This window comes from Mustela erminea, chromosome 6, assembly GCF_009829155.1.
Source record: "Mustela erminea isolate mMusErm1 chromosome 6, mMusErm1.Pri, whole genome shotgun sequence".
NCBI lineage: Eukaryota > Metazoa > Chordata > Mammalia > Carnivora > Mustelidae > Mustela > Mustela erminea.
Genome location: NC_045619.1, coordinates 106,620,888 through 106,639,248, shown reverse-complemented (window position 1 = coordinate 106,639,248; position 18,361 = coordinate 106,620,888). Strand labels below are relative to the sequence as shown.

The 18,361-nt window shown below is 36.0% G+C and overlaps 1 protein-coding gene across 13 annotated transcripts in view; it reads right to left on the bottom strand.

Annotated features, from left to right (window-relative positions):
• The window catches only part of ERC1 (ELKS/RAB6-interacting/CAST family member 1), a 541,029-nt gene that overhangs the window by 322,996 nt on the left and 199,672 nt on the right, over window positions 1-18,361 (bottom strand). For 9 of the 13 annotated variants that reach the window (XR_004287084.1, XM_032349214.1, XM_032349215.1 and 6 more), the window contains one exon: window positions 14,739-14,750. The exons of the other annotated variants lie outside the window; for them this stretch is intronic. Coding sequence is in view for 8 of the 9 variants with exons in the window: in XM_032349214.1 (XP_032205105.1) it covers window positions 14,739-14,750 (12 nt within the window). In the remaining variant the exon portion in view is untranslated. The remainder of the gene's footprint in view (window positions 1-14,738; window positions 14,751-18,361) is intronic. 13 annotated transcript variants of the gene reach the window in all.

Sequence of the window (18,361 nt, the reverse complement as noted above, 5' to 3'; positions counted from 1 at the left end):
CTACCAACTAAGATAAAGTTAAAATCAGTATGCATTCTGGAAAGCCTGGGTGGCTCAGTCAGTTGAGCAACCAAATGGTGATTTTAGCGCAGGTCATGACTTCATGGGTGGTGGGATCAAGCCCCAAGTTGGACTCTATGTTCAAGGGGGAGTCAGCTTGAGATTCTCTCTTTTCCTCTCCCTCTGCCCCTTCCACCACTCATGTTCCCTCCCTTTTTCAAATAAATAAGTATATCTTAAGACAAAAAAACAAAAAAATCCTCATGCTTGCTTTGGCAGCACATATATGGTGGGGGGTGGGGGAGAATCCAGCATGCTTTCTAAACCCAACTGTCAATTTTTTCTGAAAAGAGCTAACCTCCACTTATCTATTTAGCAAATACTGAATGCCAACCAAGGGCTGCACAGTTTTAAGAAAGAGAATAGAGTATAACCTCACTGGTCTCATGGAACTTATTTTTGAAAGAGGCAAAACAACATAAACTAAAAAAGAAGCATCTCATACCACAGTGGCTTGTGCTATGGCAAAAATAAAACTGAGCCATGTAATAGAGATACTGAATACATGAATAGAGATATAGTTTATTGTGCTACAATGGTCAGGGTAGATATCACTAAGGAACTGTCATGGAGGATGTGAAAAGTGCGCCATGTAAGGAACTAGAGGAAGAGGTAGAGAGAACATAAATGCTTTGAGCATAGCAAAAACTTGGCTCATTTTTTTTTTTTAAAGTTGATATCGTGAGGAGAAGTCGTAAGTGGTGGGGTCACAGAGCTGGCAAGTAGTCAGAGATGCAGAATCTCATAAACCATGGTAAGGAATTTGGATTTTATCCTCAGTGTAAGCGGGGAGCACAGCAAGGCCTTAAGCAAGGAGTGACCACATTTACTATAAGCTTTAAGAGCTCAGTCTAGCTAGCTATGGAGAAGAGACTAGTAGAAGGTACCAGTCAGAAAGCTACTCTGGTAGTCTGAGCAAGAGATGATGCTTCACAGGAGGAAAGCATGGACAGAAAAGGTTGAATTTCATATATATTGGGACTTCCTTATAGTTTTAATGTAGGGAGTGAGAGACAAATTAGGAATTAGTTGGTGATTTATTCTTAGGCAACAGATGAATGTGATACCATTTATTAAACTGGGGAACGTGGCAAACAAGTTTTGAAAAGGCAGGGCAAAATGAAGAGATTCGTTCTGGGCCAAGTGAAGTCTGATATCTCATTAAAGATATCATGGAGAAATTATCTCCACAGTATATTATTCTGGAGCTTCTTACGTGTGTGTGTATGTGTGTACACACATGTATATATACATGACAGATACATCCCATATACACAATAGATGGGAGCAATAAATACATGATCAATATTGAAAGTCGTGAAGTCATAAGACTTGAAGACATCTTCTGAGAAATGTATACGTAATAAAAAAGACAAGAGGGCTAAAAATGGAGCCCTGTGAATTCTAAGGGAGTATGGGAGAGCCAGAAATGACAACAGAGAAGAAATGACAAATGAAGGACAGATGAAATAAGTAGAATCTGTTGTCAGAAATCCCAAAAGAAAATAGCGTTTCAAGGAAGGGAGAAGGTAGAAGGGAGTGGATAGAATGATGCTGAAAGGGAAAGTAAGGTGACAGAAAGTGACTTATGGACCTGGAACCTGGAAATACACCATCTGAAATCCTGGCAAAAGCAGTTTCAAGGAAGTGATTAAAAACAGCCTAAATAAATAAATAAATAAATAAATGAAAGAGAAGCCTGACTTGATGAACTTGAAGAAAGGTGAGATAACGCTGATAGCAATTATATACAGTCAATTTTTTAACAAGATTTACTGAGCAGGGAAAGAGAAAAAGGGAGAGCCAGCTAGAAAGGACTATCATGTCAAGGGAGGGATTTTCAAAGACAGAGGGTGGAAATGTTGAAGTATGCTTAAATAATGCACTAGGAGAGAGCAAATTTTCTAAAATAAAGGAAAGCACCATTCTTGAACTGGGGGACTAGGATAGGATTAAGAGAAAAAGTGGTAGTGTTAAACTTAGAATAGTGACACCACTGTAAAAGAACATGCAAAACACACCAGTACAGATGCACATAAACTGGCAGATCTAATGCTGGGAAGATGCAGTGAGTGGCATCTGATCTGCATTTTTCTCACTGTAATATGAAGTGAGGTCAGCAGCTGTGAGATAGGGGGAGAGGGGGAGAGGGGAGGGACTTTGTAGATTTTATAAGAGAAGAGAGAGTTGGATATAATCATCTCTGGAAATGTAGAATCAAATTTAATAGGCATTTGCCTGTATAATTGGGAACACATTTGAAATATGGAGCCATAAATCTGAAGCGAGACCTGTCAGGACAGTTGTGTGTCTTCTTCTCCCAAGTTCTACTCAGCATCTCAGTGCAGTAGCAGTCAGGGCTGCACTGTATCTTGTAACAGCACTCAGCCAACATGCAGAATTCCAACAGATAACCATCATCTCCTCATACTTAAATACACAGGAAAGGAAAGAGAGAAGAAGTTTTAGGCTGGCCAGAACAAGCACACAATCCCCCACGTCTAAGAAAAGAGACTCTGCTTAGAATGACACCAGAAGAGAGGAAAAGAAAATGAGAGAACCCATTCTCACATCTCAATATAACTTCTGGAGTTGTTTTACTGCAACAGTTGATGCCTGTTACCCAAACTCTATAAAGGGAAGAACCCAGCACTGTTGGTATATTCGAAATCAATTTCTAAAGTCCAAAAAAACCAGACCAAGAATATGACACAATGCTATGGTTGTATTGTGCCAAGAAATCTGAACATGTGATAGAAAAACAGAAAATGAAAGAAAATTCCTGCCTTAAAATAATGAATTGGGGCGCCTGGGTGGCTCAGTTGGTTGGACGACTGCCTTCAGCTCAGGTCATGATCCTGGAGTCCCGGGATCGAGTCCCGCATCGGACTCCCAGCTCCATGGGGAGTCTGCTTCTCCCTCTGACCTTCTCCTCGCTCATGTTCTCTCTCACTGTCTCTCTCTCAAATAAATAAATAAAATCTTTAAAAAAAAAAAAAAAAAAAAAAAAAAAAAAAAAAAAAAAAAAAATAATGAATTGACTTTTGGGATCTGTGGCAAAATAATTATACTGTCATTTGTTTTCATTCTTTAAAAAGAGCTGGGTCTGTATTGCTCACTCTATTTCTCCTTAATTTATTGATAATGACACAAGAAAGAACAAGCATTTTATGGAGAGCATCCATTTATTTTATGCATTAATCTTAATTTCTATCATTGTCTAAAACAAGACATATAACCTTAGACTTTTTTTTTTAAGCTTTTACTTATTTATTTGACACAGAGAGAGAGAGAGAGAGATCGATCACAAGCAGGCAGAGAGAGACAGAGAATCCCAGGACCCTGAGATCATGACTGGAGCCAAAGGCAGAGGCTTAACCCACTGAGCCACCCAGGTGCCCCCTACATTAGACTTTTGAGCAAAATGTTGGTACTAAGAGAAATAAACATATATATCCTCAAGCCTCACCTCTATTTTTTCTTTCCAATTTTATTCTTCTTCCCCAACACTCCTACTTTATTTAATTTTCTTCTCTCTTTCATATTTTTGTTTCTACACCTCAGGCCTCACAGATTCAACCAGAGATAACAACCCTTCTTGGTGGAAGTCAGACCTAGGAGGCCTCATGACCTAGGAAAAGTAACATTCTAGCACAAAGAACAATGGAACACATATAGCTTTTTACTTCCTGCTCTCTTGTTTCCCTCTTTCTATCTCAAAAGTGCTTTGTAGATATTAAGGCATTTATTTTTATTGGCCCAAGGCTCTGCCAATGATAAGCACTGTGAATGCCAGTTTAATCACACCACAAAACAGTAAACCAAGCTTGGTGTGCAGAAAGAGGACATCTTTCATACTTCTTTACTTGGTTTCACAGGGCTCAGCTTAAAAACTAATTTAACTTGGACATTTCTCTGTAACATGCACATGGATAAGTAATAGCTGGAGGCTACTATGGGAATCAAAGCATTAATACAACATTAATAAAAAACAGATATATTGAGTAGATAATGTTAACAGTTTTTCTCTGGTGCAAATAAAAGCTAGCGATCAGCAAACTCACTAAGTGGTTTTCTTCATAAATTTTGGGTAAAATTCAATGAAAATTATTAAATCAACTGGGTAGAAGACTATCAATCACTAAAGCATTCCACTGAAATGGAGGGAAAGAATCAAGTTTAAAGTTTCTGATTTCATTAATAAAGGATGGCTACAGGAAGAAAGGGAGGCAAAAATAAATAAAAATTGTAACTTATAAATCTGAAAATTTACATTGTATTTTCATTACAAAAACATTTAAATTCCTCTTCCAAGGGGTCTTTAAGCAACAGAGTTCCAACTATACACAAAACATGATTTAATTTATAAAAATTCAGTATGCCACAAGTGAATTATAAAAGTTTAGTTTACATGCCGGTGTTTCACTTTCGAGACACAGTGACCTCATAATAAAATCTAAACTCCCTTAATTAGCACCAAAGGCCCTTAACGATCATCTACATTTCTATTCATGTGTCTGTAATTCTATTTCCTCCTGCAGTAAGTTTTTTGTTTTGGGCTCTTCAGATGTCTTAATGCCATTACCCTATCTCTGCCTAGTATACAAGTACTCATCCTTTAAAATGAAGTTGAAATGCTAGCATCCTGGCAAAGCTTTCCAGCACTCCCCGCGACCAGAACTGCTTCATCCCCATGACTGAAGGGTCTACACCTGAACTAGTATGATATATTATAGCATAATGTGTAAAGGAAAATATTTTCTAGACTCTGTTCATAAATTATATTACTTGAAATACACAAATATTAACTCTAGACTTAGAGATTAAATACAAGAAAAACTAAAATACACAGTGAAATTCAAACTGCCAATATTGATTTAAGATGCAGGCAAATCACTGCTCACAGTGCACATATGGTACTTACTACTATGGTCCAAGTGCTTTTGACTCATAAGAAGATTAAACTGTCCCCAAACTTTCCTTCGTCAAAGTGGTAAAGACAGGTTTGCTTCCTACAGCACATCATAACATCATTTGAACTTTGCCTGAAATAAAAGCTTCCTTCTTTCCTCATTGGTCCATAGCAATTACAGGAGTAATACTTAATAACAATGAGATCATAACCACGAATTGAGTGCATATGGATAAATGTGCTAGTTATAGGATTTCACCCAGAAGATCCAAAATATGTACAAAAATTGTGTTTTTAACTGTCACTGAAATAAAAATACAAAATCATAATATCAGCATAGGAAACTCATAAATCTCAAAACATGTTCAAGGTCCCTGGGACTGTGAGAACCCCTCATGAGAATATAATGATTAAGATTGGAGATCTCTGGATTAAATATTGGTTTACTATTCATTACCTAAGTGATCAAATGCTCTTTTTAAGTTTCGGGGCTTTTTGTTTTTTATATTTTAATTTGTGATATAGAGTTGTTATGTGGAATGTATGAAAAATGCATAGCATAGGATCTGGCACATGGCAAAAAGCTAGTGACATTCATTGTCACATGCATACATGCACATAAACACACATATCTACCTTATTATATAAGAATACATAAATGTAAATCCTAAATTCCCCAAACATTAACCTGCAGAGAATTATGGAATTACAGAAATGCTCACCTACCTTTGCAGGTGGTGGGAAGGGCTAGGTGGGTTTGTGTGTGACTGAACATTCTATATTTGAATGTTAAGTACAGCACTATGTTAGATAAGTAAAATAATAACCTTTGTAAGTTTGTAAGTTTTTCATCATATAAGTTTTTTATCACCTTTGTAAGTTTTTCATCATATACCAAGCACCTTAATGTTTATCATCACATCATCTCTTTTGTCACCTTATTCAAAACACTTTCATGAGCTTTCATTTATTCTACTTTATAGATAAAAGCCCAAACCCTCAATAAAATTTAGTAATTAGCCCAAATTACAGTTTTACACACAAAGAAATAATACTCAACTCTAGGGCTGTCTGACTACAAATATCATATACTTAACCAGTCTAATTATAAGCAAAAAATGATTATTTGGTAACATCTCTGAAACCAAATACTGACTAATACGGCTTACATGATACATACACAATAAGCGAAAGGTGGAAAGCTATAGCTTTATAGAGCTATTATCTTCCATGGCTTCCTTTGTTCTGAAGAAATTTCATCTTTCAGTCTTTTTTTCCTGTTTCCAGAAGAACCAGCACATTTTGGCATTCTCATATTGACTCATTTCATTTTTCTCAACTGAACTCTTCAGATAGTGAGCTTCAGCCCTGAAGTTGGGAGCATTTCTATGCAGACCTGCCTTTTAAAAATTACACTTTCCCTCGACTTAAAACTATGAGTGTAAAAAAATAAGCCTTTAGTTCTTCCATACATTCGTCTCTTCGTTTACACTGGATGGTGTAAATGTGTGTATGGATGGTGTAGATGTGAAAGTGTACTGCGAACTATTAGAAACTAAACATAAGACATTTTAACTTTTAACTTTACGTGGAGAGACCAAAAAAGGAGCCAAAAGCTTCAGGTAGAAAGAGTCAGGGAATAATTCTACATCTATAAGACATTACCTCGGGGGACCTGGGTGGCTCAGTCAGTTAAGCAGCTGCCTTTGGCTCAAGTCATGATCCCAGGGTTCTGGGATGGAGCCCTACACTGGGCTCCCTGCTGCTTCTCCTTCTCCCCCTCCTTGCCCCACTCATGTTCTTCCTTGCTCTGCTCTCTCTCAAATAAATAAACAAAAAATCTTTAAAAAGATAAAGATTCTCTCTTTCCCTCTCCCTCTGCTCCTCTCCTGCTTGCATGCATGCTCTAAATAAATAAGTAAATAATCTTTAAACTTTTAAAATAAAATTGGAGAACAGAGAAAAAGGAAGCTAAAATAAACAAAAATCAAATAATTACGTAACATTAAGCAAGGAATTGGCAGTTTATCCCAAATGTGTAAGACTTTATATAGGGAAGTGGTACAATCAGATTTCCAAAATTTAGGAAAACACACTGAAGGGGAATCATAATTTGGGGGACAGAGGGACAGTTAGATAGCTTTTACAGTAATGCAAAAAAAGATCAATTTGACTTTGCCCTGAAGTTACACTGATAAACTGAACTAGTAATGAGAACAGACAAGTTAATATACTTTATACTAACCAACCTCCCTTAAATCAGGTAAGGATAGCCTGTGCTGACTCTTCCTCTCAAAACACATATTCTAAGTTTTTTTTATTATCTCCAAACTAAATCATGACCACTTCTCTAAACCTATTACTCCTTGCTTTTAGCTCCCTTAGAAAGTCATCTGCAAAGAACTCTCCTTTTTACATCTCAATTAAAAGATCACATATGAAGGTAATAAATTTCTGCTACCTCTTTCAAAATAGTTAAGTTTAACAAACTTTAGTGATTTTTTAATTTAGAAACTCATAACTAACACTGAAATGCTTAATACCTAGACCAAAGAGCTAGCAACAACATCTTAACAATGTCTTTTAGGGCCAGTGGGGGTAAATATCCCAAGCAAAACAGAAACAAAATAATTCTCTCTTAAGAAAAATAAGTGAAGAAAATTTAAGCAAATACATTTCTTCCTGTATATGACAAAGGTCAAGTTCTTCCATTTCATTAAACTTGTATCATCTTCACTGACAAAGACCAACATAAACACTCCAACCAAACACCACCAAATCACCTTACAGCTGCCCATTTAGACTCTTGATTTCCTCATCTTTATCTCCTAGTCTACAATCTCAAATTCTGAGACCTCGAAGTCATACAGAAAATAGAAACTGGAGGTTGGAAGGAAGGTTTCTGCAAAACTGTGAGCCGCACCCAAGCCAGCCAACTGTCTTTAAGTTTTGTGACCCACTCCTTTCCCCCTGCTCCATTCTCAATTCTGTTACTCCATTATACTACTCAACGTGTTTTTATACATATAAATGACCAGGTAATAGGTGCTAATGAAAACAATGTTTTTGTTCTAGTATCCTGAAGAGTTCCACTTGTCTCTGTATCCATGCCAGTATGACACCCCAGAGGATCTTTAACAGAGGCAAAAGGTGGCATTACTACCTTGAAATCAATGAAGAATAGATTCTTGTAAGTTCAAATATGAGCTGATATAGAGAAATCAACAGGGATAATGTTAAATGTGAAAAATTTTTTAAAAAGATAAAAACTAATTCAAGGGGCGCCTGGGTGGTTCAGTGGGTTAAAGCCTCTGCCTTCGGCTCAGGTCATGATCTCAGGGTCCTGGGATAGAGTCCCACATCGGGCTCTCTGCTCAGCAGGGAGCCTGCTTCCCCTTCTCTCTCTGCCTGCCCCTCTGCCTACTTGTGATTTCTCTCTCTCTCTGTCAAATAAATAAATAAATAATCTTAAAAAAAAAAAATCAATTCCAAAACTGTTCATTCATAGCCAGTGTTCTAAAGCCTTGCCAGTCAAAGCAACATCCGCAAATCAGCATCATTGACACTGTCTGACAGCTGTTATCAGCGTAAAAAGCCCAAGCCCTATCCAAACCCACACATCAGAAAAACATTTTAACAAACTCCAATATAATTTGTATGCTATTAAAATTTAGGAAGCAAGGTTCTAAATTAACCTTACCAAACAAATCACACTATCTAAAATATAAGTTATTGTGGAGCTTTTCTTGAACAAAGCTGTAAGTATTGTATGAATCATCAGGGGAACACCCGGAAATAATCCCATCACTACTGAAGGAGTATCTCATACAGCAGGCTAGAAATGGTAAGAGAGGCAATTCTCACCAAAGGATAACACAATTAATCCAACTTCTGACCCCCATATTCCAAGGAAGTAAAAATATATATTTAAAACATATTATAATCTACAGATTGCATCTGGACCTCACACGGATATATAAAACAGGAAACAGGAAAATTAAAGTATGTGGTAAACATGAAATCAGAAAAACCGAATTTGTACTAAAGACTCTGCCATATTGTAGCAATAACCCTAAGTAAGTCCACTAACTCCACTGAACCTCAATTCTCTCTCATCCGTAAAACAGGAAAATATCATCCACTTCCTAGAATTGTTATGATATGAAATGAGATAAAGAATGAGATTGGGAGGAATGATGTTTGTCAGATAAAATACTGAAAGTCCTTTCAAATTTATATTTCAGATATGTGACAATGTTTTAGTACAAGTATGTCCTGGTATTTACAACACATTAATACTAACAAAGTAGTCATTGTTTACAAATTTAACTGGTATCTCATATGTGTATTTGCTAAATCTGGCAACCATATACAAATTCAAATTTCAACTAACTGTAAATTTAGACTTTCTTCCCTTCGCTATTGAATTTGCCATCTTTAGCTCATGTACAGAATGCCACGTAATTGTCTACAGCTCTACTAAGAAAAACTACATTTACCACTTCTCAGTGCAAGATGGCACAAAACTCAATACTTTTCAGCAGAACAGTCAGGTAGATCAGAACAAGTATGTGTTCATACATTTTTTTCTACCAATGAATAATTCAAAATAATAACACTATATTTCAGGAGAAGTTAGTTAATGGAGGTGTGGCTACACTATGCTTGCGTAACCCATTAAAAAAAGACTAGGCAATAGTATTGCTTGAAAGGAAAAAAAATAAGGAGATACATTCTTGAAAAATAATGCTGTTTAAGAAAGCCAAAAGAATGACAGGTAAGGAACAAAAAAATGCAACTAAAAACAGGTCATTCTCCTAGATTTAAAAACTCTTGTCTATGAATCAAACGCCTTGTAAACAGATAAAACAAGGTCAGAAATGCTTTGGGGCCTACAAAATCCTGAACAGTTCAGCTAAAAACAAAAAAGAATGAAGCCTTGAATATATAGTTACACCTCTTTTTGTAAATGTCACCTTATGAGGTCTTAGAGCTTAGTATCAGACAATAATGAAAAAAAAAACTCTTAAGATGGGCAATCAGAGAAATAGCTCCTGGCTCATCACTCTAAATAAAAATCTCTCTGCTTTGTACTAATGGAAACAGGGACAGAGGAAAACAGAGAGAACAGAGGAGGAGAGAAAACAAATAAATCTGTCCAAACCAGAAATGCTTAAAAAACAAACACTACGCTTAAGTGTCACTATTAACACAAAACAGGTGGTTAAAACAAACACTTAAGAGTTAAGTATTTTGCCCAAGGTCCCATAATGAAGTTATACAAATTATCCAATCCAATCTTAAACTATTAATACTCTCTTAAGGATCTGCTCAACTGGACTTGGCAAAACCAAGTGAAATGCTTCTGTACAGAAAAAAATACTGCATAAATTTCAACCTGAAGCTAAGAAAGACTTTTTTTTACACCCACAACCAAAACGATCTTTGCCAATGGAGAAACAAAACCTGTTTTATTTTGTATTCCTTGGAAAATAAACTTATTTAGAAGTAAGTACAGCTTAATGGCATTTATTACTGGAGTAAAAACTACAAAAAACTAACAGTATGATAATTAGCACAATTTGTAACTCAGAGAATTACGCATACAACAATGACTTCCACAGACAAATTCTTCTGGGGCAGGTTTTGTTTAGAGGTATTTAGATCAAAACCTGTCATACAAAAGGCAAAAGTGCTAAAACCTCCCCGTAAAAATATGTCCACTTCATGTTTAAGTTAGAGATCAAAGTTCTCCAAACACAAGCCTTCATGGTATTTTGTTACTAAAGGTGAACTGTGTTCAGACTGTACCAATACTTGGAATTACTTAAGTGGTACCCACACTGCTTTATTAAAGTATGTGGAGAAAACATTTACAGTAGATAATGGGAATAACACTGTTTAAATGCAGTATTTGTGCTTGCTACTTTTATTGCAAACAATGTAGGATTTGTTCTGTAGTAAGTACGGTTTGAAATAGAAGTTCCATAAAAACTTCAACAAAACAAAATAAATAAAACTGAGACTTTGGTAGTAATAAGGCAGGTAACCAATAATGTAAACAAAAATGAATTTTTTTTTACAAGGATTATGAGAAAGCCCAAGGGTTAAGGAACATATAAAAGGGAGAAAAGCAGGGGTGCCTGGGTGGCTCAATTGGTTAAGAGTCTACCTTCAGGGCGCCTGGGTGGCTCAGTGGGTTAAAGTCTCTGCCTTCGGCTTGGGTCATGATCCCAGGGTTCTGGGATCAAGCCCCACATCGGGCTCCTGCTCAGCAGGGAGCCTGCTTCCTCCCTCTCTCTCTCTGCCTGCCTCTGTGCCTACTTGTTATCTCTCTGTCAAATAAATAAACAAAAAATCTTTAAAATAAAATAAAATTAAAAAAAAAAAGAGTCTACCTTCAGCTCAGGTCAAGATCCCAGGACCGTGGGATCCACCCTGCAGCAGCATCCCTGCTCAGCCTACTCAGCGCGGAGTGTCTTCTCCCTGTGTCCCACTCTCGCTCAAATGAACATGTAAAATCTTTGAAGGAGAAAGAGAAAAAGGAGGAGGAGGAGAAAAGAAAGAAAGAAAAGCAAGATAGAGTGAAGGAGGTCAAGGAGGTGTTAAGATAGCTAGTAGAAAACAATGTCACATAAATGACAAAAGACAGCCTTCTAAAAGAAAAGAGATAATAATATCTAACACCCCAGAAAGGTCAAAAGGCCCAACACAAACAAAGTCACCAAATTCGGCAACAGCCTACCACTGAAGCCATCTAGCACCCCTGTGAGAAAAGAGTCCAGATTACATTTGGAAAAGAAATACAAGTGTGGAAAGTGGAGGCAGGAAACATAAATGATTTCTTCCAGAAACTGTGCAAGTCAGTAGGAAAAAAAAAAAAAGGTAAAAATAAGAAGCTGTATTGAACTGAGGCCAAGGAAAAGATACTGAGAAGGATTACCTCTGTTTCTTTTTAAGGATGGGGGAAACTAGTATATGTTTTACATTTGCGATAATCGGTGGAAAGGAAGAGAATAGAAATAAGGAGAAGAACACTTCACTTACGGAGCAAGGGTTTTAAAACAGAGAAGAGGGAAGGAATAAAAGAGGATAGGAAAATGTGGCCTTGGAAAAGAGCTGGAACATGAGTGAAAACATTATCCCAGGACTATGGATACCCTAAAGCTCTATTTACCGGGCAAAGGATGGGAAGTTATCTGCTAAGAGAAAAGGAATGGAACAGTGTAAATCGGAAGAAGACACCTCTTCAAAAACTAGATCAGTGTAAGTATGAAAGAAGGGCTAATTTTGTTTTTTGTTTTTTTAAGATTTTATTTATTTATTTGACAGGCAGAGATCACAAGTAGGCAGAGAGGCAGAGAGAGAGGATGAAGCAGGCTCCCCGCGGAGCAGAGAGCCCGACAAAGGGCTCAATCCCAGGACCCTGAGATCATCTCCCGAGCCGAAGGCAGAGGCTTTAACCCACTGAGCCACCCAGGTGACCCAGGTTAATTTTGCTTTTTACTGTATTTCAAACCCACATAAATTGCTTTATACTTTTTAAAAATATTTTATTTATCTTTTTATTTATTTGAGAGAGAGAGAGAAAGCGCGAGCACGCACAGGAACACAACTAGGGGGAGTGTGGGAAAGCGAGAAGCAGGCTTCCTACTGAGCAGGAAGCCTGATGCAGGAACCCTGATGCAGGGCTGGATCCTAGGACACCGAGATCATGACCTGAGCAGAAAGGCAAATGCTTAACAACTGAGCCACCAAGGTGCCCCCAAACTGCTTTATTCTTAAATAAGTCAAAGGTAAGGGGACTTTTTCAGAAATATCATTTAGGTCATCAATTTAAACAATGAGAAGAAATACCAGGGAGCAGAAATGGGAAAGAGAACCTTTTTCCTAAAACGCCTCAACATCTTATCTACCCATAATAGAAATGTAGCACCTAAAAAGGTTAAGTGGAGTCTTAAAATATCATTACAGAAGGAATATGTCTCCTTTTCACATTTTCTACAGAAATACAACTTTGCCCTGAGATTCTACTTTGCACTTTCTATTAACCGTGGTAAGAATCAGTAAGAACAGTATAGTACTTTAAAGAACCTGAAATATTTCACACCATACTACCATACTATCATATGCTAGATCCAACAGGACTCCATGAAAAGGCAAAAATACCATAATAGCTCTATCTATTGATTGTTTACCCTGTACCAGATGCTGTTCTATTTATATGAACTCATTCAGTGTTGACAAGGACTCTTTAAATTAGATAATTATCGCAATTTTACAGATGAAAACACCACAGATAAAAATCTACCAAAGAAGATTCAACCTACCTGGGACTCTATAGCTCATACTCTAATTCTGACATTAGAGTACAGAGAATACATAAAGTCCTGAGGTTGAAATGAGAAGCTCTGGCTTCAAATCTAATTCCACCACTTACTAGTTGGTTGACCCTGGAGAAATCATGTTCCCTAATCTTTCTTGCTCATCAGAATGATAATCTGTCCTGTGTAACCCATACACTACCTGTGAGACTCAAAGAAGACAACTGCTTTGATAAACAGTAATTTACATGATGCCATTACTATTAGAAAACAGCAGCCAGGTAAAGTGCATATGGTGTTAACCATATCATTTTTGGAACCACATCAGAAATTCTCATGCCTTCATTTACATTTCCATGCTCACATGCAAAAGAGATAACTTCTAAAATTCAGGTTTCTGGGGTGCCTGGATGGCTCAGTCTGGTAAGTGTCTGACTTGATTTTGACTCAGGTCATGATCTCAGGGTAGTGAGATCAAAACCCATGAGGCTCCACACTGGGTGTGGAACCTCCTTGGGATGCTCTCTCTCTCCCTTTGTCCTTCCCCCTCACTCTTTAAAAAAAAATTTAGGGGGCGCCTGGGTGGCTCAGCAGGTTAAAGCCTCTGCCTTCGGCTCAGGTCAGGATTCCAGGGTCCTGGGATCGAGCCCCACATTGGGCTCTCTGCTCAGTGGGGAGCCTGCTTCCTCCTCTCTTTCTGCCTGCTTCTCTGCCTACTTGTGATCTCCGTCTGTCAAATAAATAAAATATTTTTTAAAAATTCAGGTTTCCAATTGTGCACTGTTAGATTCTGTTCCTAATAAAGATGGACAAATTACTTAATGGGCTCAGAATTTATGCTATCCACCTGAACAGGGGAAATGATAAATCTCTCTACATACTGGCTGGGAAGAGCAACTGAAATGAACTATATAAAGATTCTACTGTAGTGCCTCTGGCACTTATAAATCGAAGTGGCACCGGCTGTTTTTGATTATCTCTTATTCTACCATTCAGCAGAATCACAAAACAAAACCAAAATTTCAAGGGTGTAAAGGATTGTGTATGTAAAATAATTTTAAGATTCTTCTAAAAATCCACAGACTATAGCAATTTTCCCTCCAACATTCATGCTGCATTTTCTATGTCTTTGATGAAATTTAAATTAAAACATTTTTTCTTCTCATTCCCCTGGTGACTCCTTTCATCTTTATTTCGCTCTCAGTCAAAACCTGCTCAGTCTGATTCTTGCTTTCTGACTACTTTGTCTTTTGAAGCACATAACTTTGAATCCACTCTTCTGGTAAACCTAGAACTTCTGACATTTTATACACTCCTAACAAGATTTCTAGACATATCTTTCTTGGGGTAAGTGCTATCGTTTCAGTACCTCATTAAATAAAGCTCAAGACAATGTTAGTATGCCATGCTCTTAATCTTTGTTTTAGTACAAGCATACTGACCTTGAGGTGAGACTGAAGAAAACAGCAAATCCAGGAAGGAAATGTGAAAGAGAAAGTTAGAAAGAATTAATAAGGACAATATTCAAGAAATAATGTTATTCATAGACACAGACAAAACATAAAAGCACAGGATTAGAGAAGGTAAGGGAGTAACACAGATTCTGCACAGGCACTAAAAATTAGTAATTTCAGATTTTCAACTCTCAACATGTGTTTTTTCATATTAGATTACACCATTGTACCTTAATATAAGTTTCAAGGAAAACTTTTGTTTAAAATTTATCATTTCTTGAAGCAGGGGGAAGAAACAATTTATTAAACACAAAGGAAAAAGAGAGAAGGTCAACGCTTCCCTCTTCTCATTTAAGTAGTTAACTGTGATTTCACAACTTCAATCATCTTAATTTTATACATACCCACCTTATAACTGACTACTCCTTTACACACCCCCAACTCCATTTCTGGGATCCAACTTATCCACAACAAAAGCAGAAAAACATCAAGAGATTCAATCATTCTGTGGAACACAGAATTCTAAATAATGAGGAAGAACTTGAAATAATGATCCCAAATGTGAAAACAGTAACTTTTTCCTAATTAGAGCCTAATTTTTTTCTCATTCCAAATCTACCAAAATCTACCTGAAATGGTGCAATCTAAAAGCAATAATGAACAAGAATATACAGCTCTATAAACATGATCCCATTTCTAATAGTGCTCAGCACTTAGAGATGCAAAATTGCCATGCTCAATATTCCTACACATAATGAAGCCCCAGTGGTTCATTATTGCTTTTTATAACAACAGGCAGTTTTTCCCTTTTAAAAATTAATCAATTTCACTGAAGTTAGTATTATCCTCCAAATACTTAGACTTCTAGTGGCTAGCACCATGCAGATCGTCTTTAGGATCTAAATTTTACTTTCAGAATCCAAAACAAAAGGTTTATTTCTTGAATGCAAGCACCATTTCAATTTGTACTTTAATGTTTTCTAAATTTTCAGTATTTAAAACCAGGGTTTTTAAAAGTCATTGTGAAAATAATGAAAGGTAAGGATGACAAAATTTATTAGTCCAATTCTATAAGATAAAGAGAAATGAAAAACAGAGAAAAAAAATTACTTCCTCACAATCACACAATGTGTAAGTGGCAGATGCAGGATAAAAATGTGGGTCTGCTGACATCTCCCTGGGCATATTTTATATGTTCTGTGATGCTTACAGATTCCTAAAGGGAATGTATAAAATGAATCCATGCATCTTTGGCATATTTAACACAGTAAAGAATGCAGACAATGTTCAAATCCAAAAATAGGCCAATCTCTAAATGACTGTTCTCAAGTATCTTTTCTTTGTTGGTTATGACACAATAAATCAGAATAATTTTAGATCAACAATGACACTGAAATTTCCCATGGTTGCAAGGCTTTAAATAAGACCTGGGTACATCCACCAGGAAAAAAATTAAGCTTACTCCTACCAACAGTGAGCAACTTTTTACCTATTTCATTGTTCATGAGTCATATTTCACTTTGGCATCAACCTATAGCTCTTGGGAAACTGATATGGAAGAAAAAATATGCATATAGAATAATTCCATAGAATTCTAATGTTTGCCCCTTCATGTAAAAACTTTAGGTAACCACTAAACAAAAATTCCTATAAAGACTGTACTAACAAATTACAAGGTGCTGTGCCCACAAGAAATTTTGGAAAAATGATCTAACAGAATTGACTATGCAAAGCTGTGTGATTTATTCTTCTTTTAAATAAAATCAGTGAAATTCATCAAGGAAGAAGAAGAAAGAACAAGCAGTTTCATCAGAAAGCAAGCTGAAGCAAGCAGGATCAGATAAAGAACCAGTCATCTTCAGTTATCATATTCTTAGTATATTTCTTTCCTTTTTTTAAAAAAAAAAAAAACACAGTCCATTGTCCCTCAAGCAAGAACACACAACCCCTGCAGCAGCAGTCACTTCTCTTCTACTCAAACTACACGAAGACCACATTTTCTGACACTGAACTTCATGGGTCAAAGATACATAATCATGAATTTAAAAGAAAGGAAATTCTTCTCTAAGGATATATTTTCCTCATAATTGTATACAAGTTTATGCCAAAGCTATATACAGTTTAATTAAATTTTTAGACAGAAGATATCGGAAGACTTTAAGCTGAGTATCAATTTGGCATTTCTTTACGAAAAAAAATTTGTAAGTATGAAGACTAAATATATAGGTTTACATTTTCAGGTTATACTGTGTAGATGGCTAAATATACTGTGAAACCAATATGAAGCAATCACAAACATAAAGCTCATTTTCCCAATACAAAGGTCCAAAAAAATTTCAGGTCAACCTATATAAATAAATAAACAGGAAGTAGGTAAGATAATCAATATCTAATTATAATACTAAATATATACATTTGACTACACACACATTTAAAATGGGGTACATCAGAAAACAAAGTTAATCTGGAAATACTTTCTTCCACTTCCACATTCTCTGAAGCAATTTAATTCACTCTCTTTGCATGCATCTTCAAAATCAATTCACCAAGGACAGAAGATGTACCATTACTTTATGTATCACTAAGATGAAAAAAAATACTAATTAAACTATGTGGTGCCATTATTTGCACACATATCCCAGATTCAGAGATGTTAAAATGTAAAAATAAAAGTTACAATTGGTATTTCATTGTGACAAAAGAGGTAGGAAGTTATCTACACCTCTATCTAACCTACAGATCGAAAAATAATCCCACAGGATTATTTAAATTATATAAAAATACTTTATAGATACGAATTTACTTATACTATTACAGAAGGAAAAGTATAGGCACAACTGTAAACACATTACAAACATAGAAGAAATGAGTAAAAAATAATATTTGCAGTATCACTAATAAGTGTATAATAGACTAAAATCATCTATTTAATTGATGAAAGGTCTGAATACACAAGTGGTAGATAAAAATGAAAGAAATGTGGGATGATTAGACAGTGAAACAAGAAAGGAGCTCTTTTTGTATCAAACTATATACTGATTAGGCCCTCAATAATGTAGAGTCACAGAGCAGAACATGACAGACACTGTAAGAATAGCACAAATAAAGAAAAGAGAAATTACTACCTCAGGGAAGTTAGTAAAACTGGCTTTTACAAAAAGGTAGATGACGTTGTTCACTGTAGCTATTGTGGTGATTATTTTGCAATCTACACAATCTACTGAATCATTATGTTGTATACTAAAATTAATATAATGTCATATGCCAATTATACCTCAATAAAAATAATTTCTTTAATTAAAAAATGTTTTAAACCATTATTGCAGAAGTCTGAAAAGATACTAAATCAGAATTCTATCAGCCTACATTCCTCTTCTCTCAATATTTTAAACATTATGCCAAAGATCAACCTCTCTAAAATAAATCTAAATAGAAACTCTACTATGATCACTTTAGAAGCAAAATTCTTAATTACATTCAGGGTTCCTGAGGCTAATCTAAATTGATCTACTTATATAAGGACAGGTAAAGCTCCAGGGTTTGTTTATTTTTGTTTTTATTCTTCCTTAAATTGATTTATTAAGACTATCCAAAATCACCAGGTGATTACT